The sequence below is a fragment of the Exophiala oligosperma genome (assembly GCF_000835515.1).
Source record: "Exophiala oligosperma strain CBS 72588 unplaced genomic scaffold supercont1.8, whole genome shotgun sequence".
Classification (NCBI taxonomy): domain Eukaryota; kingdom Fungi; phylum Ascomycota; class Eurotiomycetes; order Chaetothyriales; family Herpotrichiellaceae; genus Exophiala; species Exophiala oligosperma.
The window spans coordinates 1,667,194-1,694,986 of NW_015622825.1; the positions used below are offsets into that span (position 1 = coordinate 1,667,194).

General features: G+C 49.4%; 10 protein-coding genes and 1 non-coding gene across 13 annotated transcripts; 7 read left to right on the forward strand and 4 right to left on the reverse strand.

Moving 5' to 3' along the window:
- The first annotated feature begins 269 nt into the window (after nucleotides 1-269).
- On the forward strand, nucleotides 270-1,749 carry PV06_08534 (uncharacterized protein). The gene is made up of 2 exons (XM_016409883.1): nucleotides 270-412; nucleotides 461-1,749. Exons 1-2 carry the CDS (start codon nucleotides 329-331, stop codon nucleotides 1,538-1,540), a joined length of 1,164 nt encoding a protein of 387 aa, XP_016260191.1. The 5' UTR covers nucleotides 270-328; the 3' UTR covers nucleotides 1,541-1,749.
- A 241-nt stretch (nucleotides 1,750-1,990) lies between these two features.
- Nucleotides 1,991-6,573, forward strand: PV06_08535. Of its 2 annotated transcripts, XM_016409885.1 has the most exons (7): nucleotides 1,991-2,135; nucleotides 2,186-2,230; nucleotides 2,279-5,040; nucleotides 5,086-5,406; nucleotides 5,471-5,609; nucleotides 5,691-5,784; nucleotides 5,920-6,573. In XM_016409885.1, exons 1-7 carry the CDS (start codon nucleotides 2,117-2,119, stop codon nucleotides 5,924-5,926), a joined length of 3,387 nt encoding a protein of 1,128 aa, XP_016260193.1. In that variant the 5' UTR covers nucleotides 1,991-2,116; the 3' UTR covers nucleotides 5,927-6,573. The 2 variants fall into 2 exon arrangements, with proteins under 2 accessions (XP_016260193.1, XP_016260192.1); XM_016409884.1 differs by having other exon boundaries at nucleotides 5,471-5,784.
- PV06_08536 (thiamine pyrophosphokinase) lies at nucleotides 5,336-7,102 on the reverse strand. The gene has a single exon (XM_016409886.1). The coding sequence runs from the start codon at nucleotides 7,051-7,053 to the stop codon at nucleotides 6,274-6,276; it is 780 nt and encodes a 259-aa protein (XP_016260194.1). The 5' UTR covers nucleotides 7,054-7,102; the 3' UTR covers nucleotides 5,336-6,273.
- A 157-nt stretch (nucleotides 7,103-7,259) lies between these two features.
- Nucleotides 7,260-8,883, forward strand: PV06_08537 (uncharacterized protein). The gene is made up of 2 exons (XM_016409887.1): nucleotides 7,260-7,603; nucleotides 7,664-8,883. The coding sequence occupies exons 1-2, from the start codon at nucleotides 7,390-7,392 to the stop codon at nucleotides 8,440-8,442; spliced, it is 993 nt and encodes a 330-aa protein (XP_016260195.1). The 5' UTR covers nucleotides 7,260-7,389; the 3' UTR covers nucleotides 8,443-8,883.
- Nucleotides 8,884-10,278: 1,395 nt separating this feature from the next.
- PV06_08538 (uncharacterized protein) lies at nucleotides 10,279-13,423 on the forward strand. Its single transcript, XM_016409888.1, has 2 exons — nucleotides 10,279-10,844; nucleotides 10,910-13,423. Exon 2 carries the CDS (start codon nucleotides 11,215-11,217, stop codon nucleotides 12,826-12,828), a length of 1,614 nt encoding a protein of 537 aa, XP_016260196.1. The 5' UTR covers nucleotides 10,279-10,844; nucleotides 10,910-11,214; the 3' UTR covers nucleotides 12,829-13,423.
- A 285-nt stretch (nucleotides 13,424-13,708) lies between these two features.
- Nucleotides 13,709-13,801, forward strand: PV06_08539. Its single transcript has one exon. It is a non-coding gene; the product is annotated as a tRNA-Cys (tRNA).
- Nucleotides 13,802-14,169: 368 nt separating this feature from the next.
- Nucleotides 14,170-15,015, reverse strand: PV06_08540 (uncharacterized protein; the record flags this gene model as incomplete). Its single annotated transcript, XM_016409889.1, has 3 exons — nucleotides 14,813-15,015; nucleotides 14,531-14,717; nucleotides 14,170-14,435 (listed from the first exon to the last, which is right to left on the reverse strand). The coding sequence occupies exons 1-3, from the start codon at nucleotides 14,870-14,872 to the stop codon at nucleotides 14,170-14,172; spliced, it is 513 nt and encodes a 170-aa protein (XP_016260197.1). The 5' UTR covers nucleotides 14,873-15,015.
- Nucleotides 15,016-15,771: 756 nt separating this feature from the next.
- On the reverse strand, nucleotides 15,772-18,440 carry PV06_08541 (uncharacterized protein; the record flags this gene model as incomplete). The annotated part of the gene is made up of 4 exons (XM_016409890.1): nucleotides 15,772-16,291; nucleotides 16,359-16,929; nucleotides 16,995-18,212; nucleotides 18,266-18,440. 4 exons carry the CDS (start codon nucleotides 18,438-18,440, stop codon nucleotides 15,772-15,774), a joined length of 2,484 nt encoding a protein of 827 aa, XP_016260198.1.
- Nucleotides 18,441-19,304: 864 nt separating this feature from the next.
- Nucleotides 19,305-21,508, reverse strand: PV06_08542 (uncharacterized protein; the record flags this gene model as incomplete). The annotated part of the gene is made up of 3 exons (XM_016409891.1): nucleotides 19,305-19,394; nucleotides 19,443-20,997; nucleotides 21,045-21,508. 3 exons carry the CDS (start codon nucleotides 21,506-21,508, stop codon nucleotides 19,305-19,307), a joined length of 2,109 nt encoding a protein of 702 aa, XP_016260199.1.
- Nucleotides 21,509-22,144: 636 nt separating this feature from the next.
- Nucleotides 22,145-23,581, forward strand: PV06_08543. Of its 2 annotated transcripts, XM_016409892.1 has the most exons (3): nucleotides 22,145-22,326; nucleotides 22,461-22,667; nucleotides 22,732-23,581. In XM_016409892.1, the coding sequence occupies exons 2-3, from the start codon at nucleotides 22,610-22,612 to the stop codon at nucleotides 23,547-23,549; spliced, it is 876 nt and encodes a 291-aa protein (XP_016260200.1). In that variant the 5' UTR covers nucleotides 22,145-22,326; nucleotides 22,461-22,609; the 3' UTR covers nucleotides 23,550-23,581. The 2 variants fall into 2 exon arrangements, with proteins under 2 accessions (XP_016260200.1, XP_016260201.1); XM_016409893.1 differs by having other exon boundaries at nucleotides 22,461-23,581.
- A 130-nt stretch (nucleotides 23,582-23,711) lies between these two features.
- PV06_08544 (uncharacterized protein) lies at nucleotides 23,712-27,687 on the forward strand. Its single transcript, XM_016409894.1, has one exon. The coding sequence runs from the start codon at nucleotides 23,823-23,825 to the stop codon at nucleotides 26,997-26,999; it is 3,177 nt and encodes a 1,058-aa protein (XP_016260202.1). The 5' UTR covers nucleotides 23,712-23,822; the 3' UTR covers nucleotides 27,000-27,687.
- The last annotated feature ends 106 nt before the right edge of the window (nucleotides 27,688-27,793 follow it).

Consider the following 27,793-nt stretch of genomic DNA (forward strand, 5'->3'; position numbering starts at 1 on the left):
ATTAGGCATCGCGAAATCCAAAATGTCTCTACACTTGTCTCCATCGCTATAATCTTCTAATCCCTTGCTTGACAACTCTACCGTGCGGCATGCTTCGGCAAAGTCATGCATGGTGGTAACGTCGTGAAGGAGGAGGTGACGCGCTTTCGGACTTGGAGATGCAAATGAGATTCGAAGATGCAATATAGGGCAAGTTGGCCGAGGAAGTGTGGGGTCTGCAGTTGGACTCCACAGCAAAGATCCCATCATGAATATCCGTGGCCGCAGGAAAAAAAAGTTACATGTCGTTGTGAGCAGAGACTTTGCAGTTGACAGTTTGCCCTACACCATGACTGCATCAGCTACCATGGCGCCCTCAACAATTATTCAAAAGCGGCCACAAGACACTCCGTATCAGCTTGATCCTGAACAGGTATGTGATCATGCGCGGTTGCACTCTAATCTCTAACATTCCTCACAGACGTTGAAAGCCTCACGAGCCCTCCTGCAGCACGTCCAGGCTGAAACCAAGCGCTTACAAGAGGCATCCTCCAAGCGAAATCTCCTCGATGCCGACAATTCAGACTCTGAAGACGACCCTTCGGCCGATCCAGAAGCGCCCATATGGCTCACTCTCACCACCAAGCAACACATTGTGGACAAAACTCGACTAAAGCCCAGCAAAGTATCGGTGCCGCATTCCCTCAATACGTCTCCAGATCTTCGAATATGCCTTATCACGGCCGACCCTCAGAGAGCAGTCAAAAATGTCGTTGCTGATCCAGCTTTTCCTGCAAGCCTGAAATCTCGCGTTACCAAAATCATCGGCTTCACCAAGCTAAAAAATAGATACAAGACATTCGAGACACGACGACAGCTACTGGCTGAGCACGATATCTTTCTTGCTGATGATCGTATCATTACCCGCTTGCCGGCAACGTTGGGCAAGATCTTCTACAAGGGCTCTTCAAAACGACCTATTCCTATTACTATTGCGCAGTCGCAGCGGGCTAAGAACGATATTAAGCAGAAAGCGACCAAAGGAGAGGGAGCTGCTGCACCTGCTGGGCCGGCTGTGCTGGCAAAAGAAATCGACAAAGCAGTCGACGCGGTGCCAGTTAATCTTAGGCCCGGTACATTGGTTGCAGTCCGAGTTGGTTTGGCTTCTTTTGGACCAGAACAGCTGGCGGAGAACATCGCTGCAGTAGTACAGAACTTGATCGAGAAACATGTGGTCAAAGGTTGGAAGAACGTCAGAGGCATTCACATCAAAGGCCAATCCTCAACTGCTGTACCCATCTGGCTTGCCGACGACCTTTGGACGGAGGCAGATGACATTGCTGCTGCTGAAGCCATTGAGGAGGGCCACCTGGAAAATGAAGCAGAGCAGGGGCAGAAGCGTAAGAGAAGCTCTAGAACCACCAAAGGTCCACAGGCTGGCACTCGTAAACGCACGAAGGTGGACGGGAGTGATGAAAAGCAAGCAGAGCGGAAAAGTGCTGAAGCCCGCAAAAGCAAAATTGCAGCTCAAAAGGCCAAGATCTTCGGCGAGGAGGTATAACGCTGGCAGAAGGACAGTATGGCGAGATTGTACGATGTCATGAATGAATTTTGGCATGAAATCGCAAGATTTCAAGCGGCGTTATGGTCACCACCAAAATATGAGAACCATTCCTTCTTCGGAATGTGTTGTCTGTTGCATAGACTAGTTAAGACAGCATGTATGGAGTATGGATAACTTTTCTCTAATCATGAAGTATCTGCAGAGGCTTTTGATCTGCTTTTGTCCTGTCTTTTTCCTTCACACCGAGTAAGGTATTCCTGTACTAAGTATTTGATCGCGAGGCTGGAAGTTCCATAAAAGGAAGCGGGAAGCGAGTTATGGAGGGGAACAAGGCTGTGGTTTTCGCCTAACATTCCAGCTTTGGACGACTGCGGGTTGGCCCATTTGGGATCTCATATCAAACGAAGTCAAGGACAGGATAGACAATTTTAATTATAAACATCACCAGTGAATCACTGGCTGCAAGATATCCGTGTTGATATCTACAGCCGAAAAACATCGCAGGCTTCCTGCATAGTCTCTGCTTGTCGTCATGCAAGCGATACTCAACTCTCTACAACACCGCGGCCCATCATGGACCGCAAGCGAAAACGTAGGACAAAAGCGATCGTGCACAAGCTTATACTGACCTGAGGGAAACAGGAGAGCTACGTGACTTAAACCTCCGCGTTTGGTCCGGAGCCAAAGGTACCAGATTAGCAATGAATTTGCGCACTGGGGCTAACGCACAGATAGACGTCTACGATGTCGCAACCTCCCTCGATTCATCCTTGAAGAAGAACACAGCCTTCATAAAACGCCTGCGCACAGGTATATCCTCCTCTGGTCAAGACACGTTTCTTCTAGAGGTTCGAACTTTATCCTTGCAAAAATACCTGTCTGAGATCATCTCAGCAACTGCCGAAGGTCTGAGCAAACTGAAGACCGCCGGTGAGATTGCTGCAGCAGTTGAGATTGTCAGTGCGCTGCATCAAAGATTTGGACCTGGAGAATACACAAAGAAACTAGGCTGGCTCTTGGGCAAAGGCTTGACACCTCCAGACAAAGCACAACTCAAACAATGGACTCCTGAAGTTCGCGAACGTGAGGAGAAGGAGCGGCTGCAACGACATCGCATTCTACTCCGAGTGGTGACAGAATTCTGGGTCTGTGGAATTCTCCGGGGCCTCGACGATGTTGAACGCCCCGATGATGTCTCGGCAAAGGGTAAAGAAAACCCATCCCAAGCAGTAGGCAAAACAGCGCCGATTTCAAATGGTCTCAAATCTGACGGTCACCTTGAACATGAGCCTTTTCCTCTCGAAGTGCTGAAGGAGTTACTGGGTCATGATTCTGAACACGCCAATTTAAGTCTTGCTGTACTTTTCGTGAAGAACTTCGCTTGGGATGTCTTGGGTCTCAAATCGCCCACTGATGAGGGTCGAAAAACAATTGATGCAGATGGTGCTGTTGTAGACACAGCCAAGGATGCATCGTCCTCAAACGACGCAACTGAAGAAGATGCACCTTTTATTCCACCACCTGTTCGACAACGATTCATCAATATCTTTGAGCGCTACTTGTCTAGTGTTAAGACCCATATCATACGTGATCAAAAGTCTCTGAACAACCAGAGTCGACGCAATGCGGAGGCTTACGTCAAAAGTGGCGAGATCTTTGAGGACAGGCAGGCAAATTTTGAGAAGCAGACAAAGACTCAAGAGAAACTGGTTGCGAATGCTCAGGTCCTCTGTGACATCCTTGGACAAGAAATGCCTGATCTTGAGGACAAAGACGGCACTGATAATTCAGCTTCAGGTACTGTGGGTATGATCAAGACGGGCGAGTATCTGAAAGGATCAGGTGATGGCGCTGGTATGTGGGAAGATGAAGAAGAGCGTCGCTTCTACGAGAATCTGGTCGATCTTAAGGGTAGGGTACCAGCAATCCTGCTCGAGGACTCTAAGAAGAAATCCGAGGCGGAGGATCGAGCTGAAGCCAATAATGAATCCCCTAAGACTTCAGACATCGACGATCAGTCCACTGCCATCGCGAATAAGACAGTAGGAGCTCAGGTCGATGCTATTCTACTACGACTACCCGATCTCCAAACCAAAGAAATGGTCGACCAGGTCGCCCTAGATTTCTGTTTCCTCAACTCAAAGGCGTCACGAAACCGATTGATCAAAGCAATACAAGATGTTCCCAAAGGCCGAACGGACCTTCTTCCATTGTATGCTCGACTTGCTGCCACTCTTGGCCAGTACATGACAGACATCGTGCAAGGCTTAGTCACACATCTTGATGACGAGTTCAGAAGTCTTCAACGTCGCAAGACCAAAGACTTCCTAGGTCAGGTTCGGCTATTGAACATTCGTTACCTTGCAGAGCTCACCAAATTTGGCATCGTGCCAGAGCACGTCATTTTTCATTGTTTCAAAGTCAGCTTGGACGACTTCTCACGAATGAATATTGAGATCATTGCTCATTTGCTCGAGAATTGCGGAAGATACCTTTTGCGAAACCCTGAGACATCTCCTCGAATGGCCTCCTTTCTTGAGACGCTCAACCGGAAGAAGTCTGCTCAACACTTGGGTACGCAGGAACGCATGTTGATCGAGAATGCGCTTTACTATGTCGATCCTCCGCAGAGGGCTGCAATCCAACAGAAAGAACGCACGCCTATGGAGCTTTTCGTGCGTCAAATGATATACATGGACATGACAAAGCGCAACTACATGAAAGTGCTCAAGACAATTCGAAAGCTGCACTGGGAAGAGAAAGAGGTGGTTGCGATGTTGCAGAAGATATTTAGTAAACCTGGTAAAGTCAAGTTCAGCAATATCCACCTCCTTGCCGTCCTCTTGCAGGCTCTGTACCGCTATCACCAGGATTTTGCGATAGGAGTCATCGACAATATCCTCGAACAGATAACTTTGGGCCTGGAACAGAATGACTTCAAGTTCAATCAGCGGAGAGTCGCTGAAGTTAAGTACCTCGGTGAGCTGTACAATTACAAGATGATCGACTCGACGGTCATTTTCGACACCTTGTATCGAATTGTAACGTTCGGCCATGAGGGAGGTACTCCGCAACCTGAAAAGTACAATCCATTCGACCCTCCGGACGACTTCTTCAGAATTCGGCTAGTCTGCACGATTCTCGATACTTGCGGCATTTGTTTTGACAGGGGCAGTTCAAAGAAGAAACTTGACTTCTTTTTGGCTTTCCTGCAATACTACATGACGACCAAAGACCCACTTCCGATGGAGGTTGACTTTCTTGTACAAGATACATTTTCTCTGGTCAGACCCAATTGGAAGCTTGTTACTGAACTCGGAGAAGCGGCCAAGGTTTTTGCGGAAGCTGTCAGCACGAACTACAAGCAGTCAGCCTTGGAGAAGGGAGCCGATCAAGCAGAAGAGTTGGAAGATTCTGGCTCTGACGAGGACGCTCTTGCTGAGGGCGACGGTGAAATCGAGCCGCAAGTGCCACAATCTTCGGATGAAGATGGCGAGGTACGAAATTCCCAGTGTACTGATCTTTTGACTGACCGAGGACAGGATGGTATTCTCGATGATGCGGGCGAGGAGAAGGAGCCGGTTGATTCTGACGAAGAAGAACAGATCGTGGTTTTGCGCCAGGAAGAGCAGCTCGATCCAGAAGCTGAGGCAGATTTTGACCGAGCCTTCGAGAGAATGATGGCCGAAAGTTTGGACTCCCGGAAATTCGAACGTCGAGCACAGTTTGATGTGCCTTTGCCCATACGCAAAATCCAGCGCCAGACTGCTGAGCCTGTCGACGAGGAACCGAAGACACCGGTCGAAACCGAACCAAATACGATGGCATTCTCCTTGATGACTAAGCGAGGCAACCGCCAGCAGGCAAGTATCCTCTGAAGGACCTTGTTGTCTTGATTCTCTACTGACGTGACTAACCATTTCTCAGACGAAGACGATTGAGCTCCCTTCGGATTCAAGCTTTGCGATCTCGATGAAATCCCAACAGGCCGCTGAAAGAGAGGAGCAACAGCGTATCAAGAACTTGGTCTTGAACTATGATTTGCGTGAAGATGATCAACACGATGGTATATCCCAAAGTCTCCCTAATGATCCTACCGTGCTACCCCCTTTGCAAAAGAACCCCAATACTAAGGGACTCAAACCAGGCTTCGACCATTACAACCCTTCTCTTAGCCGGTCTGAAAAGTCTGGGCGCAACGCACCTCGTGCCAGGAGACTTAATCTTAGTGACGTGGACTGGTATGAAACAAAATCCCCCACCCCAAGTGGTTCGAGAGGCAGATATGAAAACCGAAAATCTTCTGCTTCACCAACCCGGAATACCCCTAGGATGTCGAAGAAGCCAGGCTGATTGGCCATTTCTGGCCTGTATAGGACTTGAAATGCAACGTGCAGGGCCTGTAATGGCCAATGTTTGTTTCCACAAAACCTGAGATTGTAGCAACATGCATTATCTCAACGCGCAACCCTTTGGGTAGTGGCACGACGATACGGATAAGGTATCAACGCTTGCTGTCAAGACGTCGCAAATCCCTGTGGCACAGTGCCTTGATGTGTCTAGCGAAGCGGCACTAGCAACGAAGTTGTAATGGAAGGGTCTGACTCTAATTGTGAGGTATCCGACAAAAATGCAGCTTCCGGCCGAGTCCGTCCAATCCATGTGCAAATGCCTTCTGAGGATTGAAGCGAACGGAGGTAAAACGAAGCGGTGCGATGGTTCGTCTTGCTTCAGGTCCCGGCAAGTGTGAAACATTGATGAAGTTCTAGGGTGAACAAAGGTCGGGGGCCGTCGAAGGAAAGCTCAATCATATTGGAGCGAATGTGATTACTCGTGCTCATCTGGCCGCCAAATTCGGTGGGCCACTGGTCGACGTCCCACTCGAGACCTTTAGTGGTGATCAATGTACGTCCGAGGATGGGTATGATGCCGACGTTTTCTTCAAAATATCCGGCTTCGAGATGGACCAGATTGATACTATCAGCTAGGACAAATGATAAGCTTTGTTCAGATAGGAGATATATGCGGCCGGTCAGAAGTTCTTTATCGTTTTCTGCAAGATATAAATGATGGACTTGAGAAAAGCCCTGATCCACACGGCCACCGAGTCCTCCCAGCACGACAACGTCCATGGTAGAGTCGGACGAAATGGCGACCTTCGTGGTCCGGTCGCGAATCCACTTTAGGCATTTCGTGAAATCTGTGGAATACTGATCGGGATCTCTGACGACCTGGACTCCGCGGGACCGATAATATCGTTCCGTCGGCTGTGTGATGGAATCAAGATCCCCTATGATAGCATCTGGCAGCCGTTTCTCGAAGCCATTTGTGGCATTGTGGTCGTACTCCAACAATCTGTTAGCCCCTCCGTCGGCGCATACTAACAGAGAAGCTGACTGGATGACCGCGTTCAAAGCATTTTTGTTGATTGGCTGGTTCAGGATCAATACGGCATATGGGTTTGTGGGCTTGTTATTCAACAACCCACAGGGATACCAGTCTGTCGACATTGCCAGAGAGACGTGCTCTTCGCACGGAAAAGGTTGAAAAAGTGTGACGAGAATAAAGGCTCTTCCGGGGCATCGCGGTATGTAGTTCCTGGGTAATAAATACTCCACCCGGTCCAACACCTTCTACGGCGAGGCATAAGAACACTTGTAAGTTTAAAAAAAAGTGGCCGACGTTGCGCAATTAGTAATTGTGAGGTCAAGCATTTCCATACGTAGGTAGTGACGGATTCTCACAATTTATTCATCGCAGGTCTTTCGTTCCTGATACCTAAGCTGCTAGCATGCCTCTTTGCCCTTCCAGTTTTTGATCTGTCTGTCCAGACCGAAGTTCTCAATATGTTTCGACCAGCGGCGCGAAGTCTACTACGCTCCGCAGCTCCCTCTTCTCTTGCTCCAGCGCGGACGGTAGCCGGACGAAGATGTGCCAGCACATCGTCGCCCGTCAACGCTCGGAGGTCCTGGAAGAGCAGTGCTGTGAGATGGGGTCTTGCAGGCGCATTCATATACTATTACAACACAAGTCCCGTGTTTGCGGAACAGCCTCAACATAGTACGTGACTAACCTCGATTGCTTTCAGGAATGAGTACTGACTGTGCATGATTTTCATAGATCTCTTGAACCCAAATCTCGATGCCTATGAAGACGCAACCAGTACGACTTCACTAGAGGAATTAACATCCCGACGGGCCCGGAAGGCCGAGGGAAACACCGCTGCCATCAAGTCTACCGTCGATAGCCTATCTTCCGAAAATGCGTCGACATCTGTATCCGCCGGCGAAGAACCAGAACCGCACCACGCAAATTCCGTTGCAGCCCTCGAGGGCGATCTAGAACAAGAGGCGCAGAGTGAAGGAGCTTTCAACCCCGAGACGGGCGAGATCAATTGGGACTGCCCGTGTCTGGGCGGGATGGCCCATGGCCCATGTGGACCAGAGTTCAAAGAGGCATTTTCATGTTTCGTCTTCTCGACCGAGGAACCCAAGGGAATGGACTGCATAGACAAGTTCCAGAACATGCAACAGTGCTTCCAGCGTTACCCGGAAGTCTACAAGGGTGAACTGGAAGATGAAGAGGAACTTGATGCCGGGTTAGAGGCGGAGAGACAGGAGTTGGTGAATGAGATTGCGGAGAGGAAAAAGCAGCAACAAGATGGACAACCACAACGTAGATTGTTGGAAGAACCTACCTCAACGCCGACAATGGGTTCGGGAAGGAAAGCAAAGAAGTCGGCCCCAAGGAGCGAAGGAAACCCTCCTCGGGAAGAGGGCAAAGTCAAGATTCATGACGATGAAACGTACTCGCCTGAGCGAGAGAACATCCACGAAGGTCAAACATCGAAGCCAATCTCGCAGCCGAGAACCAAGGCTTCAGACGAGGCTGAGGTTTAACGTTTACCTCGACCTTTCCGCTTTGATCAGGTCGAAAGAATGGTACGATGCAAAGCTTTCAGAGACTTTGCTTGCACCTGTCTATTCTGCCTGCATGTACAGTATTTAATCTTAACCACCTTCCTACTCCCACTGGTCAACTATTTCCTTCAGCCAAGAGCCACTGTACTTCGAAGGAAAAGGCACAGGGGTAAAAGAGGGCAAGTGTACACCAACTGCATGTTCAGGACCAGCATGCACAAACCGCTCGACGCATTAGGTACAACGATAGCTGGCTTTTGTAACACTTCCGCGGTTCCAACGCATGACAGGACAGAAGCAGAAAAAATAGAAATAGAATCTTTCCTCTCCTCAAGGCTTGACGAGATGAAGATCAACTAGGTACTTTGCAAGGCTCTCGCGTGCTTTCTGAGTTCGTCGCGTCGCGTACTCCGTATTATGCCTAGGTACGGAGCAAGTCATGGATCCTCAGGACTTTGACAGGACCAGGTAATCTCTCGCTGATAGTGCTTACCAGGCCGAATGTCTTGCAGGGCCAACGCCTTTTTTCTTGGCTGGCCGCCACGAGATATCCCAGGTCTCCATCGGGAGGGAATTCGGATTAAGCCTCCAGTTTGATTGCTTATCGAGGGGGGTGTTTGCATATTGTGGAGGCGAAGGATGTTGTTTTTTTCATTTACAAATTACAGGAGTAGGGTTTGGGAATGTGGCTCTCGTGCTCGAAGTTGTCAGGGGGAGACCGGACAAAACAAATCAACTGGACATGAACATTGGGAGGAAATATGTTTGAAATCGAGGCCGAGGACAACAACAATGCATACGTACGGAGTACCCACGGAGGAGAGGGACCAAGGTACTTTCTGTAGGGCGCATTCTCGGTGTGTCCAGCAGGCCACCCAGGGTTGGTTTGCACTATGGGCCTACAAATGTCTGGCACCCCCTGACCAATACATCTTACTAGACATTTTACGGAGTACGCGGTGGAGAACAGACGATTCGACAAGGTTGAAACAGGCTTTAGGACGATTGGAAGGCTTCGCTCGGTACTCAGACCTCGTGGGAGCTATGCACAGTATTCCAACACCATCCTTGTTCGCGTAGCCTAACGTAAAGACTTTTGTACGGAGTACAGTAGTGAGCAAGTTCGGGGGGAGGGGTGGGAAGTCCGCATTATTAGCAGCAGATCCGAGTGATTGGAAATGCAAAGAGTGAGAGCTCCAGGTGTGTCCTAGGCAATGAATATACAGTATGCTCCGTATGTGTCTCAAGTATGCATGGTCATTTCTTCTCCTCTGCAACCGATCTGTGAACCTCTTATTTGTTGTGTATTGAAATAGCCGCCCACCATGCAGTACCGTTATGCAAACGAATTTCCTTAGTGGAAGAAAGGAATGCGTTGGTGATGATGAGATGAGTCCTTCGCCTCCGTGCTCTGCATGGTGAAAGCGATCGGCTCTGTCACTTCAGATCACGGCTGCCACTCATCTTGACTCGCCCTAACAGGGATGGTTAGTGGCTTATTGGGGCGGGCGGCTGTTTTGGATCCCAAGCCCTGAAGAGCCCGAAGAGGGGAGCAGAAGCACCCGGCCTAACCTAACAAACTGCTCCAAACTAACGGGTGGCCCCTACCCCGTCCTTCGTCCCTCAGCCTATTGTGCTCCCGTATAGGCACTAGACCTCCCTAAGCTCGTGCCCTCCATGGCCAATTAGACAGACAGTCGGTCCCCTCCATTCGCTTTGTTGGTCGAATCATGCCCATCCCCTTGGTTTTTGTTCTCTGGTGACTGACTAAGATCGAGTCTTCTCTCTTTTTCCCTTGGACTGACTTCTTTTTGCCCTCACCTTGCACATTCATCTTCCTCCCACCACCACCACCTCTTTTTCGTCGGTCTTGTTTCTTCTTCCACCCTTCCAAGTCGATACTCGACATCGACGACATCCCCTTTTTCCATCCACCCTCCGTCTCTCTCGCGTCTCGTGCCTTTCCTTACCACCTAGTCCGATTCTGCAGGTTCGCCCTAATCGCAATTTCGACCACGATCCAGATCCAGAGCCCCCCCGAGAGCTTGACAGCTGCTGTCCCTGGTCGGCGGATTCTGCCTCCTCACTGCAATTCGATACCCATATTCAAAAAAGCTCACCTCGATACTTACATACGTCCTAATCACCATCGTCTTTCTTTTTCCCAGCTGAAAAGGAACTTATTCGATCATTGCCGAGCAATATCCTACTACAACCCACCGTTCATTGTCGTACATTTCGTATATTATTCGCCGCGTTAACTAAAGACTGCCCTGTACATTTTCACACATCATTTGCCTCTGCGGCCCTCTTGTCAGCACATCACACAAACTCACACAATCTCTCTGCGCCTTTGACTGCTACAGCTGGCTGAATTTCTGGTACGTCTCTCTTGTCGGCATCACGCGGGATCGTATTGTATTGTTGTTCTGACCATTATCCTCAGGCAGGCATTTCATCGCTATCCTCAACTTTCTCACGTCACTAGATTCCTCGCCGCCTTTTTACTTTCTCGGCCACGATACGAAACCTGACCTCACACGAATCTCAGTAATCTTCTAATCCTCGAAACAATCATCTCACTCATACCTTCATTGCAATTCACTTCTACGCGTCTCGACGCCACGGATATTACGGCTACTTTCTTGACAGATCCCTCGCTGGATCTCGCCTATCCGCATTACACACTTTCAGCATTTCATCCTGGTTCTTCAGCTCCCACATTTTTCTTGCCTTCAGTCATAGAAAACAATGAGCATCGACGCTGGCGGTCTTGCTCAAATGACTTACCAGTCTCCTTTCAACAACTCCATCGGCGTTTCCGGCCCCGGCTTTGCGTCGCGTGGAAAAGGCTCTCACATCAAACGTCTCAGTGTTGCCCCTCCCCCAAAGATTTCGACCATCGATGAGACTCAACAGGCCAACGTCGGCGCGACACCACGAACTAGCCGTAGTCACTTGCTAGCCGGTCTTCGTACTGCCCCGAAATCTGCCACCGTGCCTCCGGCTAGCAATGCCATGGGTCTCGAAGGCAGCAAGTACGCTTCGAATTCGCAATACGGAAACCACATTCCGCAGACTGCAACTGGCACGTACTTTCCAAACAAGAGGGCTTCGTACCATGGCGGCAGCTACCAGCAGAATTATTCCCTGCCTGAACATGTCCTGGCTCCTCCATCGCTCGACTTTGTAGACCCAACAGACCCAATGGATCAAAATCTTTATGACGAATTGGTAGCGACCAACAATTATCTGGCTCAGCAGCAACGAGCTCTGCAGCAACAACTTCTCAGCGTTACTGCGGCCGCTCAGCAACTGGGAGGACTGAACCTCAATTCTGCCATGATGACCAACCCTGGCCAACAATTCCAGTCACCCATCAATTCTCCTATGAGCATGTACAGTCAGCAATTCCAACAAGGCCTGCAACCTGTTGTTCAGCCGGTGCCTGGAAGTCCTGGCGTGTTTGCTGTCTACAATCCCATGACGGGTCAGTCAAACTTCGTGGTTGACCCCTCCCTCCAACAACAGCAAGACACCTTGTCTTCCCGTCGAAACAATTCTGTCTCACCCCCTCCTGCCAACGCTGGCTACCAACGTCAATTCGCCGAGCCTCATCCCCTGTCCGACTCACGTTCGCGTACTCCTCCCAAGTCCACACCGTCTCCGCAGATGGACGTCGAACCACTCCCACCGCCATCTGCCAATGCTTTCCGACGAGGACACAGAAAGAACGCGTCATCTGTGAATATCAAGACGACGGGCGAGTGGACAAAAGGAGCGGCGGGGCTGAGATCAGCCGGTATGCCTCAGACTCCCATGACTGGCACCTTTGGTCCTGGACAAGGACGTGCTGGAGAGCACCCAGTCAGACAACCAAAGAACCCACCTCATCTTCAAGAGTTGCAAGACAAGCCAACATCAAAGCACGAAGGAAGCAAGAATTTCGCTACACGTCAACGTCGTCGAGCTGTTCATGACTTGGTTCGTGCAGGTCGCGAGCGTCGAAGCGATGGTCGTCAGTCGGGTTCTGGAGCCGGCACGCCTGGAAGCGAAAATGAATTCAACTTTTCTGTCTCGTCCGACAACGATTCCGTTCTCGCTGGCAGCACTAGTCTTTCAAGCAAACCAAGCATGGGTAGTCTTCGTGCTGCTGCCAGTGGTGTTATTGGTGGCGAGAGAAAGGAGATATCCCGAGAACGATCTTCAGTTGACAGCATTGGAGCCATCAGTGCTAAGAGCCTGAGCAGTGATGAAGGTAACCTCATTGGAGGGTCTATGGTTGAAGTTGAGCAACCTGCTAGACGTAACACTCCATTGTTGGTCCTTAGCAACGCCGAAAAACGCAAGAGCGTGATCATGTGAAGGACGATATTCAGGGCAGCGCCCACCTATTCCACAACTCACCGAGTACTCTTGGAAGACTCAGCCACTCTTTTATCATCACGACTTGATGACTGCAGCCCAGATTAAATTGGCACGACATTACTGTTTTTTCTACACTCGATACTTCCTATGAAAAAAGAGAAAACCCCAGGCACCCCTGATGGAGGAGTACTAGTACTGTCTTTAATGGGACCTTGATTATCATTGCTTTCTCTTTCTTTCTTCTCTTCAGCCAGGTTTTGTTTGCATCTCGAATTCCCGGGGAAAGATCAAGTAATTGTGTATGCAAGTATGCAAGTATGCATGACTCTCCTGCAGAGATGCGAGAGGATTCTTTCTGTACCCATCAGACCTGGCTTATCTTTGCTAGCAACAAACTTGGGGTGGTTGGCATGATGAAGCGGATGAAGTTTGGGGGGAGAGAGTCCTTTGTTAGTATTGTTGGATTGTCACACCTCGATTTTAAGGAAATTGAGATGGAGGTCCTGGAATGGAGCGAAGGATTAGGGCTGTGAATGTAGTTGACCTTGAAACCATTGAACCTAGTTGATAGCAATTATTATTTTTATTATCATTTTTTTTTTGCGCTTCCTACGTTTGATCACCTCTCTACCACCCTTTAAGCTGTAGGAAAGGCTTCCGGGGGGTTCTGAGGGCGAGCATAAACATTACTTTATTTGGAAACGTCTGACTCGAGACAGAAGAGGAACGATTGAGCTACCGTCATGCCTAGGTAAAGCAGGCAGCTAGAGAATGTCCAGACGTGCCTTTTGGTCTCTCGCGAGACGTCATTTAGTCACCGTGCTTGCTAATTTTATAACTTACCATCTTCAAATTTCAAGGTAAAATGACCGTCGGGGGCCCGATAGCTCAGTGGTAGAGCGAGAGATTGCAGCTTTGACATGGTAGCAACTATATCTCTAGGTCACGTGTTCGATCCACGTTCTGGCCTTTCTTTTTCCTTTTTCTTTTGCTCAAAAGAGAAGATTATTTTTATTGTCATTTACTTTTGCTGTCTTTTTCTGAAATGTTTGCTGGCGTTGTCGTTGAAAATGTATATATATATATATACACACACAAACACCGAGTACGGTTGTCAACAAAAAGACCTAAAAAAAAAAAAGGAAGTTGTTCTTAGAAGCCACGGAACGAAAATGTTGTCTTGAATAACCGGGACTTGTTCGTCAAGTTTTTCAAAACGTGGATTTTGTTCCCAACAGGGGTTCTATTTTCTTGGGGGAGATTTTTTTTTTCTTTGGCTTTGTGTCGACACCATCGACGGACATTTTCATGCTTTGCAGTAACTTTTTGACGAACTCTTCAGACGGGTTTGTCGTTGTTTGTCATGATTTCTACCAGTCTCGTCTTTGCGGTTTCTAGATCCCATGGACCGTCGAACCACGGGGAGTCATGTCCACCTGCATTGTTTTCGACTGTCACTGTCGATGACTTCTTGAGGTGTTTTGTCGTCGAGGGTGTGGACTTGTTGATGACCAACAATCTACCTTGATCGTCAAAATACACTCCCTCTTTCGCGAGTAGGTCGAGTTTTTTGGTCTGATTGATTGTACTTGGTGCTTTTTGCCCTTTTGATAAATTTTGACCGCGTCAGTGCATGCTCTCGGATTGCAGCAAAGGTATCGACGGGCGGTACTGATACTCCTCGGTAGTGTTTACTTACAATCACCCATGAATCCACCTACGTGACCATCACTCGCGATGACCCTATGACATGGGACCTCTGGTGCAAAAGGGTTGTTCCTCAAAGCACCACCCACGGCGCGAGGTGAAGTCGATAATGATTTTGCCAGTGCACCATATGAACAAACTTTGCCTCGTGGGATGGCCAGGAGGGAAGTGTAGACTCTCTACGTTTTGTGCTTTAGTATATGGAGTGTATGGAGTACCCGGAGACTCGTAAAGAGGTAAAAGAACGTCTGGGGGAACATTTGGAAAGACTGACCTCTTGAAACTCAGTAATGGCCATGGTATTTTGTCCGTGACTTGTGGTTTTGGTTTTCATGATTTGAAAACCGTTCAGGGTTCCGATCGTACTCCAAGGTTGAGTACTGTAAAAGAAGTGGTAGTTGAGAGAGAGGAAAGACTCGGATTTGGAAGAAGCGAGGTCGTTGGGCCGTGTGGTGATGGTGGTGGTGGTGGTGGTGGTGGTAGTACTGAAGAGTGACTGAATGGAAAAGGTTTGAGATGATGAGATTGACGTATATTGATATGGAGTATTGTCGACCAGGGGATCGTGTTCAAGTGACAAGACGGTATAGTATGGGATGTTTTCGTATAGTCTCGATATCTTTGACACATGCCCTACCTTATATGTTCTTTCAAGACTCTCGTTCTTGTGTATATTTCACCCTTCGGACTCATTGCCAGGACGAACTTCCGTGGCGAAATTAAAAGGGAGAGAGATGTCAAAGTGACGAATGATGGTGTTAGCTGGACATAGTTAAAGCATGGTTATAGTATGAGTCAGAAACACAATAGCTCCAAGGCATCCATATGTACCCTCAGTAGCTCACATGTCGATGGACATTGATGGCAAACATTGATCTTTCAATGATGTAGTTGGTTTGATTAGTCGTGATTGGTCAATTTGACAGCAACATACCTACAACTAATTTCAGGGGGGGGTACGAGGACCAGGCAGTCCATCATCCTCCCGTAAACCACATTTCGAGACCTTTTGACGAGGCAGATCATGTCTTGACGATAGCAAGACAATCAAATCTATTCGAGTCTATGGGACTGACACTTTACTAAAAGACGACTTCCACTGTAACGGAATAAATAGTTTGAATTTCGGATTTCACAGACTCCTTGCCAGACATGCATCCCTCCGATTTTCAAACTCCAAACGACCATCCAACAAACCAATTGTTTTTTCTTCTCTCCTTCTCCAATCCAACATCACTGAGACTCGGCCAACTCAAACAAGGCGATTGTCTCACAGAAATTCGCCCTGTTCACACTATACGGCACGACGTCGGTACCTTCGTAACTGATCATGAATTGACTCCCTTTCGTGCTCAAAGCCCAAAGGTAGACGTCGGTGGAATTGTGGATGTCGACCATTCGTTCTTGACAGCTCTCGGTGCCCAGGCAGGCCTGCGTGTTCCAGTTCTCGAAGAAATTGTACAGCCCACCGCCGTACATGAAGATGGAACTGGAATTCAGGATCCGAAGACCCCAAGTCCGGGCGCAATTCGCCGCCGTGCAGTCCGAGTAGGTGGGATCGTTCCAGCTGCTCTGCGGTGTGAAGTAGGAGTGGAGGGCGTCAGGGTTGCCTTGGTAATACGCCGTCTCATGCTGAATGTGACCCATGAAGACGTTTTTCGTGTTGGAAAATTGGTAGTCGTACATGACGCTGTGCTCGGAAGCAGTGCCGTACAACCACACCGGCCCTTCTGCAGATTCAAAGAGGAAGCCACTGTTTGTTCAGGTCAGGACGAAGAAAAACACAACATCATCGGTGGGAACCCCCCCAACAAACTTACGCCTTGTTAAAAATGTAAATCTGGTCACGAGTCCCCATGTCCAATTCGTGGTCGGCCACCCAACCCCAAGTGTTCTCAAAGTACCCATCGGCTTGAGGAGTGACGTGCAACAATAGAAAGGCACCGATACAGTTCGTCAATACAGAACTTCCAGAAGTGATGGGTTGGGAAGGAGTTTTGATGCATTGGTCCATTTGAAGATTCGTCCCGGCAGATCCTCCAATACGCCAGTGAGCATCCCACATGCCCGCCAGTGCTGGGCCTTGAGCCTTGATGTTCCATTCGACGATGATGGCACCGGGACATGGCCCCCGAGTCTCGAAAATGATATCCGAGATCTCTACCGTACCGACGTCGCCTGGGTTGCCGATCTTTAGCACCGGCTTGGGGTTCATCTGATCGTTCCAAAAAGACCCCGTGGCCATGATGATGGGAAGCATTTCACCCGTCATTTTAAGGGTTGGTGGGACGTTGATCGTGCTCGTCACAATATATGCGCCCTTGTCAAAGTAGACGACCTTGTTTGTGCTCGCAGCGAGATTGAACAGGTTCTGCATCGCGACGGTATCATCTTGAAAGTACATGAAATGTCAGCGAGAATCAAGTTGGCCTTCCTTGAGGGTTACTCAGACTGACCTGTTTGCCCGTCACCGGCAAGACCGTTGGCTTTTGCGCTCAAGAACGAACTCCATTGCAATGTTTCGTATTGTGGTTTCACCCGGTAAATATACTGACCATTACTGTCGACCAAATTGGAAGGGCGAGGAACAGGTGCGAGTTGTCTCTGAATGGTGGTCTCCTGGGCAGCATAAACAGTTTGACTGGAGTTGGCGTACGTGCAAGATGTGCCGTTGAAGCTTTGGCCGTTCAAGCCTTGTCCTGCAGTGGTCCAGGCATTTCCTTGAGCAAACAGGTCGATGAACTGTCCGCCGGGGAGAACGGTCCTTGCTTGAGTGCCTCCAGCGGCAGAAATTGCGTCGACACTGCCTGTAAAATCAACCCTCTCGAGGACCAACGTCCCCGCAGCCTGAGGAGAGCTATAGCCTGGGGCGTAGGGCGTTAGGATACCCTGTTGGGCCGATATGACGCTGTCAAGAACGACGACCGATCCAGTGGCCTGGTTGGAAAACCCTCCATTGGTCATGTCGATGCCGACGTTGGAATTGGTGATTGAGACCTGAGTGAAAAGCCAGAGCCAGTCGAAGTTCATCTTGATCGCGGTTGCACAACCGTTGAAAGTCAACTTCCTCGTGGTGAACTGCTGGTTACCAAGGTACATGCCCAGAGATCCTCCGTTTACGGTAACATCAGAGAAGAATCCGCCTGAGCCGTTTTCCATATAGACGCCTTGTTGCGCATTATTGACGACATCTTTGGCCACCATATTGATCACGATGTTCTGCAAACTCGTCGCCTGGGCGACTTGCCAATGGATGCCGGCGGCAGTAAGAGGAGCCGTGGTCATGTCAATGATGAAGTTGCGGATTTGACGCCAGAAGTTGTTTTGGTTGGCATACCACTCATTTCCGGCTCCATTGGGAATATAGATATCTGCATCCATCACAGCGAGACCAATAATTTGGGTATAGTTTGCTGCGACTTTGATCGTGGGAGGAGTCACCGCGTCGCCAACCATTTGTGTCATGTAAAACATGATCAATGGTTTGGAGACAACGTAGGTTCCAGGAGGGAAGTAGACCAAGGCTGGAGTCACCGTCGAAGACTGACAGAATGAGCCTACAGTCGAATTTCCTCCTCCGCAACGGCCATTGAGCTTTGATGTTATGGTGCTGAGACTTCCTGGAGCCGAAATGGCGTTGTTGATGGCGTCTGTGTCATCTTGGATGCCATCGCCTGGTAGCTTGTCAGAGACTTTGCGAATGACTGCTAACGTTGGGAACACTCACCTCGCGCCCCGTAGTCTTTGACATTGCGAAAGACGGGATAGTTTAGATTCGTCTGAAACGCGACCGTCCCGACATTTGGCTTATTTGCTAGCCAATACGTCGACGCCGCAGCGTTTGAACTGCCTAGAAGCAAGGCTGCATACAGCCCAAAGACACAAGCGTAAGAAGGCCACATTTCGGTCTGATTTTGCTGAAAAGATTTGAGGCTTCCTGCTCGATTAGTGAGAGTACAATCCACGGGGATATGATGGAAATGCATCCGCGCGTATCTGACACGAGTGCAAGGAGCATTTCGACAGATACTGGAATGTGACTTGGCAGGAATGTGGTTTCGATGGGAGGGAGTCTTTTAATATCCCTTCAAGTGGAAGAATGGCGATAAGTAAAAACACTTTGTCTCGTTTAGTCGTGACGCAAACACTGAATTCAACGTTCGGCAATCGAGAAGAAATCATTTCCACTGTCAACCATGAAACTCGTAAACCTACTCTTTGTCACAGTCGGTCTCTTTGCATTTAGCACACTGGCAGATGAGCAGGGCGGTGACAGGTATGCAAGTCCGAGAAATGGTATGCCAGTGAGACAACAGCTGATTAGACGATAGCGAAGGTGTCAGGGCGGACGAGAATACAGGAACAGACATTTCTAGCGTCGCTGCGACGGATGGGAACCCTCTATGTAATGAATGCGCCAAAGATCCAGGGGTTTGCTGTTATTTGGCCTGTCAAGGCGATGGACATTGCCCACAGCAAGTCATCAATAACGGATGGGTAAGGGGTGGAAGAAAGATCACAAGCTGGAAACGCCGGTCTTTCCTAGATGCCTGGCTGTAGCAATTCAGTGCGAGAACAGGACGTCGATTCGTTGTTGGGTCCGTGGAGGTGCTCAGATTATGCTATTATTTTGAGTGACAATGTGTGTAACTCCAGAACACCAAGCTGTCTCTGCTCAAACTTTCCTCCTGCCTGCGAAATAATCATACATGGCGAGTGCGATGGGTATCAGTGTGCACTCTTTGCCTCGAGTTGGCGATCACCTCTTAGTCGCTGCCGTAAGCTGTTTTGATCTCCTTTGAGTACTTGGCTTCGATCTTCTTTCGTTGAACCTTCTGCGCTGGGGAAATGAGGCCCTGTAAAAGTCAGCATCATGCGTTTACCAAAGGCGACTAAACACCCACGTTTTGAGGAGTCCATTCTTCGTCTGCCATGACCAATCCATCGATGAGCTCAATTCCAGACAGTCCTGCTTGACGGCCGGCCTTCAGCATTTCGTTCAAGACAATGCGGTTGAGCTTCTTGTCATGGACCATCTCTTCCACACTTTCTCCCTTGATGCCATTAGAAGCGGCAATCTTTTGCAGAGCAGCCTCGACTGGCACGATGATAGCAATAGGCTTGGCTTTGTCTTGAGCCGCAAAGACGCAGATGTTTCCGACAACTGGCGCAGTCCGATAGGCCGACTCCAGCTTCTCAAGTGCAATGTATTCACCGTTCAATGTCTTGACCAGGTTCTTCTTGCGGTCAATGATTTTCAGATGACCATTGGCATTGAACTCTCCAATGTCGCCGGTCTTGAACCATCCATCCTCTGTGATGGCTTCCTTAGTTTCCTGCTCGTTGTCCCAATATCCTTCTGTCACGGAAGGTCCACGAATCCAGATCTCACCCTGAGGAGGTTTGTTGGTCGAGTAGTAACCAGCGTCGGGAAAGTCGACTAACTTGATCTCGATAGATCCTGGAATGTCACCTAGCGCATGAGGGTCCCAAGCCAATGGATCCTGAATGGCACCCATAGCGGAGGTCTCAGTCAATCCGTAGCCGGAAATCATTGGAGTGACTGCATAGCTGATGAATTTGATCGTTTCTTGAGAGATGGGGCCGCCACCGTTGAAAGCGATTCGAAGGCGTCCACCAGTTGCCTCCTTCAACTTCTTGAACACGATCGCATCTAGAACACCGGATCCGGGAAGACCAGCTCCGAGAAGCATTTGTTTGAGGTTGAATGCGCCCCAAAACATATTCTTCACGACAAAAGAGCTGCTATTGATCTTGGCCAAGATGCCTTTCTTGACACTCTCCCAGACCGCGGGAACACCGATGAGAATAGTCGGTCGGAATTCACGAATGTCACCTTTGCAGTTCCGGACGGAAGTGTCTGACAAAGTCTTGGGGTTACCATAGCCCATGGTGCCACCCCAGAACAGGCAAACATTCTCGAACATGTATTCGAAAATGTGAGATTGTGGTAGATAGGTGAGAAGTGCATCGGCAGGTCCGATGTAAGGAGCCACAATGGTTTGGACACCTGCCATCGCAGCCACAACTGCCTTGTGCTTGATGGTGACACCTTTCGGCGGGCCTGTGGAACCTGAAGTGTACATGATGCATGCCAAATCCTCTGGTGACGGAGGTACAGGGTCGAAGGGCTTCTCAGCACCCAACTTCCTCAGCTCGTCAAAACTGATGACTCTGACATCGGGATGGTCTGCCTTGAGCTTCTGCAGATCTGCCTCTTTGATCTCTGGTTCTGTATTGTAGATGATGGATTTGATGTTCACAGCATCCTTTATGACCTTGTTCAAGACCGGGATGAGATTGGGATCTAAGAATATGGCGACAGACTTTGTTTGGACAAGGGAGTGTCTCAGACCTTCCTCTCCTAGAGAATCGTAGGCTGTGACAATGGGAATAGACTGAGACGCAGCTGCGTGTGAGGTGGCAAGCCAGTGAGCACTGTACTAGTTAGTATGAGAACCAGAATGCAAATAGCTTCAGCGCACCTTGTAGCTCCGTAAAGATGCATCTTGTCGTCCTTGGAGACACCCAAGTTGCGCAGGCCAGATCCAATGTCATGCGCCAGTTTCTCATACTCGACGAAAGTCATGTAGGTGTAACCACTGAGTTCGTAGTATGTCCATTTCTTATCGAGCTCTTGCTCTTGTCCATCAACCATCTTCTTCACCTTCTTGTTCTCGACATGGGTCTTGATGATCTTTCTCGAACCAATAGCTTTGGCATTTCCAAACTTGGCCGCGGCTCTCTTGAGGTTGTCGTAGATTGTCTTAACATCGTCCGAGGGCAGTACGATCAGCTCGTCTTTTGCAAGTGGGTTTCGTCTGGGAATGGTCTCCCCTGGTTTCTTTTCGTAGCCCGAAGCTTCCACCGAATAAGGCGGCTTCTTGGTGAGCTGGGCCTGAACGTAACCATCGACTCTTGGCCGACGGTCGTTTTCTAGTGATGCCATCTCTGATCAGGGAGTGTGTGATTGTCTTTTTAACAGTCTGCGCAAGATGGCAGAGGATTGTGGAATGTAAGGTGTGGAGGTTTAAGAGAAGTTGTGGAGTCGCGGTGTAATCAGGTAAGAGTGAATGCTTCGTGAAGTGCGCAAATCAATATCTGAGCAGAAGTTGGTGCCTGCGTTGTAGTTGGACGCGAGACACCAGAAGGTTGGCGATTGTGAGAGTTAGAAACAATGTCAAACTCTTGTGCCTGGTCAAGATGTAAGGACTATTTAGGCTGCGACAGACAAGTATCGCACAAGAAGAAGAGACGGACGAGGGAGTAAGTTACGTCAACATCGCCGTCACCAGGGGCGAAGGCATACAAAGTAATCAGGTATTCACTTGGGACAGAAGATGCTGGGTGGCTTGTGTTGGGGTTGGGAGTGACCAACGGAGCTCTTAGGCTGGGGAAGAAACCCTGTGATAGGCGCACCGTAGGAACTTGCTGGGCCTCGGTTCGGCTTGATTGGCTTGGGCCGGAGCCTGTAAGCATCGCCAACAGTCCTCTCTTACCTGAGGTCTAGGTAATGTACTCTTTTGTCTCGGCGCCGGAGCAGGATGAATTGGCTCTCAATAATAATGCCCAGGCACCACAAGATGATGAATTTCACCTTGGCTTCCTTTAACCCTCGATTATGTCTCGTCCAGGTGTTATACGAGTTCGACTAGGCCTGTGTCTCATACCTGGCTTGATGGACTGACTGACGTGTTCTTTCGCCTCTCGGCATTCCACCCTACATCTGCTGAAGACGGCACTCGAAGTTCCTGCAAATACCTCATTGTCAGTACCCCCTCTTCCAATACTCACCGGCTATCGTTGGCTCAGTGCTGTCAGCTAGAGTGTGGCTATTCGTCTTTTCATGCATCATCCCCTGTCGCTTAAGTGCGGCCCTGAACTGACAAAGCAATGTGCAGGATTGTCACCAACTCCAGAAAACTGCACCATTGTATCATTCAGGCAGATCTTACCTCCACTGATCCTCCTGTTTTGACAGAATATCGCGGCTTGATCCTGGCCAACCGACATAAAAGCCCTGATCAGCGTCTGAGACCATGCGAGCGCAATGGCTTCGTCCAAACTTCATGATATTCTGGGTCCTCCAATGGAGGATGCATCAGAAGGTAGTAGCATTTTGCCCTTCTGGCTGACTGGCAGGGTTTCGTGCTGTCTGACCTTTCGTTTCAGAGACTTTTGAATTGTTCAGTCAAGAAATCCCAAGTAACAATCTGGGGTTCATCGATTCCAGACAGGACACTATTCAGGTCGAAGTCGCTGGCCATGAGTATGAACTACAACAATCCCCAGGACTCTTGAATTCCAACCGGAAAGAAGGTACTACAGGAGCAGTCTTGTGGAAAGTCACGCCTCTGTTAGCTGCGTGGCTGGCCTCTTTTCCATCAGTATTGGCTGATCTCAATGTACTACATGCTAATGCTACTGTGGTTGAATTGGGTTGCGGGCTGGCTGGCCTCGTAGGCCTGGTCCTCTCTCGTCTCGTCAAGTGTTATGTGCTCACTGACCAGGAGTATGTGATGAAGTATCTGAAGGAGAACATATCAGCCAATTCAAGTACGAATGAGCCTCGATCGAGATCTACAAAGAAACGCAGCAGCTCAAGGGTACCCATTCTGACTTCATCTCTCAAAACCATGGCACTCGACTGGGAGACTGATCGGGCTGAAAATCTCCTCTCGGTCATCTCGTCTGAGGACTCCATTGATCTGGTGATTCTCTGCGATTGTGTCTACAACGACTTTCTTGTCAAACCCTTGGTCCAGATGGTAACGGACATCTGTTATCTGGGAGCATCCACGCCAAAGTCGACAGTCGTATTGATAGCTCAACAGCTTCGATCAGATTCGATCTTCGAGCTCTTTCTGGACAGCCTGATGCAAGAGTTCTATGTATGGAGAATGCCTGATGAGAAAATCTCCCCCAACCTCCGCTCAACCTCGGGATACGTTGTTCATCTCGCGATGCTGAAGTTAGCAGCCACGATGTAGAAGATAGAATGGAATGATATAGAAGAGAAAGGCCTCGTCGCCTTGCCATTGTGTTAGAATTGTTGCGCTGCTGTTGGCTCGCTTGTCAAGGTCTTGGCAGCTGCGGCGGCAGCCATGAACCTGAATCCGTGTAAATATGTTTTCCCGCGTATATCTTGCCCCAGCCAACCCGCCCTTGAGGACCCTTCACGGCCTCTGTTGTTATTTGATCGTCTTCTGTTTCTTTTGGAGGTGTCGACGTATCAGCCCTTGCCAGGGCAAAATTCTGGCGCCATGGATTTGAGCAAGACCATCGCGTCCACGTTGTCAGCCGATCAGAACATTCGCCAACAAGCTGAATTGGCCCTCAAGCAGGCGGAGCAGCATGCTGGTTTTATCGGCGCTCTCCTTGACAACTTGCAGTCCGAACAAGATCCTGGCGTGCGCCTCTCGACTGCCATCTACCTGAAGAATCGAGTATCGCGGGGTTGGAGCACTGAGAACACACCGCATCAGCCCATATCCGAACCTGAACGAAAACCATTCAAAGATCGACTTCTGCCGGTCCTTTCCACGTCCCCTCCGCCCGTACGAGCACAGCTCATTCCTATCCTACAAACCGTCCTGCAGTATGATTTTCCAGCCAAATGGCCAGATTTGATGGACATAACCCTTCAACTGTTAAACACTCAGGATGTAAACTCGGTATATGCGGGTCTCCAATGTTTACTGGCTATATGCCGAACGTATCGTTTCCGGGCCGGCGAAGAGAGGGCGAACTTGGACAAAGTGGTCGAGATCGGCTTCCCGACTCTGTTGGGCATTGCAAACAGACTCGTGAACGAATCGAGTCCTGAAGCTGGCGAGATGTTGAGGATATGTGTCAAATGCTTCAAACATGCTGTCTATTATGGTCTCCCAGTACCACTACAGTCACACCAGGCAACCGTGGATTGGTGCACCCTGTTCTTGACTATCATTTCCAAGGGGCCTCCGGAGTCTGCGATGACCGAGGATGTGGAAGATCGAGAACGAAACCATTGGTGGAAGGCACGAAAATGGTCATATGCGAACCTCAACCGGCTGTTCGTCAGATACGGGAATCCGTCTGGTCTTATGTCCACCCAAGAGAAGGAATATGGCGACTATGCCAAAAATTTCATTACCCACTTTGCGCCCGAAATGCTCAAAGTCTATCTGGGCGAGATAGAGAAATGGGTTGGTGGAAACCACTGGCTGAGCAAACCATCATTGTCATATACATTGATCTTCTTGGAGGAGTGTGTAAAGCCTAAAGCAATGTGGGACAAGCTCAAGCCACACATGGACAGCTTGATCAAACATTTGATCTTTCCCGTTCTATGCCAGTCAGATGAAGACATGGAACTTTTTACAGACAATCCTCCCGACTATCTCCACCGAAAGCTCAACTTCTACGAAGAAGTCTCGGCCCCAGATATGGCTGCTACCAATTTTCTGATTGCGTTGACCAAGTCTCGAAAGCAGCAGACCTATGTAATCCTCCAATATGTCAATGAGGTGGTCACCCGTTACGAAGCTGCTCCAGACGACCAGAAGAATCCACGGGAAAAAGAAGGCGCTCTTCGAATGATCGGTTCCCTTGCCTCGGTGATACTGGGCAAGAAGAGTCCCATTGCAGACCAGGTTGAATATTTCTTCGTACGACATGTCTTCCCCGAGTTCTCGTCTCCACATGGCTTCCTCCGTGCCAGAGCCTGTGAGACCATGGAACGATTCGAGCAACTCGATTTCAAGGATCAGAACAATCTTATGGTGATATATCGCCACGTCCTTCATTCGATGGCTGATCCCGAATTGCCCGTCCGGGTCATGGCTGCGCTTGCTCTGCAGCCGCTTATTAGGCACGATCCAATCCGGATTGCAATGCAAGACAACATTCCACAGATCATGCACCAACTCTTGAAGTTGATGAACGAAGTCGACGTTGATGCACTCTCTAACGTGATGGAAGATTTTGTTGAAGTCTTCGCCGAACAACTCACCCCATTTGCGGTTGCGTTGAGCGAGAATCTGAGAGACACATACCTGCGGATCGTCAAAGAAATCCTCGAACGCAATGAAGCCAAGGCAGCTGAGAGTGGAGATGACCCTGGTTACGGCGATTACCTCGACGACAAGGCCATCGCAGCCCTTGGTGTCCTACAGACCATTGGCACCCTCATCCTCACATTGGAAGCCACGCCTGATGTTCTCCTCGTCCTAGAAACCATCCTCATGCCCGTCATTACTATCACTCTGGAGAACAAGCTCTACGACCTTTACAACGAAGTGTTTGAAATCATCGATTCCTGCACCTTCGCTTCCAAATCAATCTCAGACACCATGTGGCAAGCTTTTGAGCTCATGCACAAGACCTTCAAGGACGGCGCGGAATTGTACCTGGAAGACATGCTTCCCGCTTTGGACAACTTTGTTTCATACGGCCAGCAGCGACTTATCAACCACCCTCCTTACCTGGCCGCCATAGCGGGCATGGTCAGGGACATCTTTTCTGATCCCAAAGTTGGAGGAGTCGACAGGATCTGTGGCTGCAAGCTCGCGGAAGCAATGATGTTGAATCTTCGAGGCGGCCCTATCGACAGCTTCATCCCTGTATTTGTGAGCCTGCCGATGGAAGTCTTGACAGGACCGCAGCAAAAAACCATTGTGAAGAGCTATAAGATACATCTGATTGAAATGGTTATCAACGCTCTCTACTACAATCCGATTCTGGCGTTGCAAGTCCTCGAAGCACAGGGCTGGACTAACAAATTCTTCTCAATCTGGTTTGGAAGCATCGATTCCTTCCGGAGAGTGCACGACAAGAAACTTTGCATTGCTGCGATTTCTGCGCTCCTCACGATCCGCGCGGACCAGGTGCCTCAATCTGTTCAAACAGGCTGGCCTCGGTTGCTCACCGGTGCCACGTATCTCTTCCGCACCTTGCCTGCCGCGCTCAAGCAGCGTGAAGAAGCCGTTAAAGCATCCGACGGCGTGTCCGACACCTTGTCCGAGTACGCTTCCGATGACGACGGCGAAGACTGGGCGGATGAGCCGGTCGGGGAACAAGGACAAGAATGGAGCAACATCAACACTGAAACGCTTCCTGATACCAAGGGTGACATCAAAGACGAGTCACAAGCGTACCTTGATTTCCTGAGCGAGGAAGCTAAAAAGTTTGGCGCGCTTGCCGACGACGACGAGGATAGCATTCTTGACGAAGACAGTCTCCTTGAGACTCCGCTGGACAAGTTCGACCCGTACGGCACTTTCAGAGAGTCTCTTGGCAAGTTGCAGACCGAGCAGCCACAACTCTACCAGAGCCTGACTTCGATCTTGGAGCCTGGAGATCGAGAGGTCCTTCAAGGTGTGGTCGCACATGCTGCACAAGCTCAAGCACAAGCACAAGCACAAGCTCAGGCACAAGTCCAAGGGCAAGCGCCTGCTTAAGTGCCGAAGAAATTCTGTTTCGAGTTCGCGGAGAAATCATCTTCCCTGGGTAGTATTCTCTTTCAAAGGCAATGCGGATAATCGTGTCTTGCCTTGCAAGGACTTGCTTCTTCCGGTGTGACCACCACAACGGGGTCAGCATCTTTGGAGAAATATCATCACATACACACACCCAGCATCGATTTACTTTTGAGGATGAGGACAGAAGGTCGGTCAGTCGAATTGAGGCTAAGAGGCCGAGTCGAGTCGAATCGATGATGATGCGACATGAAGCACCCCCCTTTTTTTGGATGCCGATATCAATATTGACATCGGTGTTGAAGATATTGAACATGACAACTGCACCCTCTCTCTTTTTCTTGACTCGGCGCTAGTGTGGACAAGGTGATGGTGATGATGATGATGATGATGCCCAAGGAAGGCATCTGTTTGATAGGGCGACTGGTGGACTGGTGATTTGTGAGAGGGAGATGACGATTACAAAGAGAGCTAGCTAGCCTCATCTGATCGGAGTGAAACTGATGAGCGTTGTATGGACGTGGAACAGACGGTCCTGTCTTGTTCTGTTGATCGACCCTGACGGACGGGCACATGATAACTCTCTGTACAGAACAATAAGAAAGAGTAACCAAACCAAAAAAAAGAAAACAAGGCATGGGCGGTTTGTGACTGCTGCACAGTAGTAGTTGCTGTTGATGATCGTGTCGGTGTTGCCATGATCAATCTCTATCTCTCTCCCTCTCTGTCTCTCTCTGTCTCTCTCTGTCTCTCTCTGTCTCTCTCTGTCTCTCTCT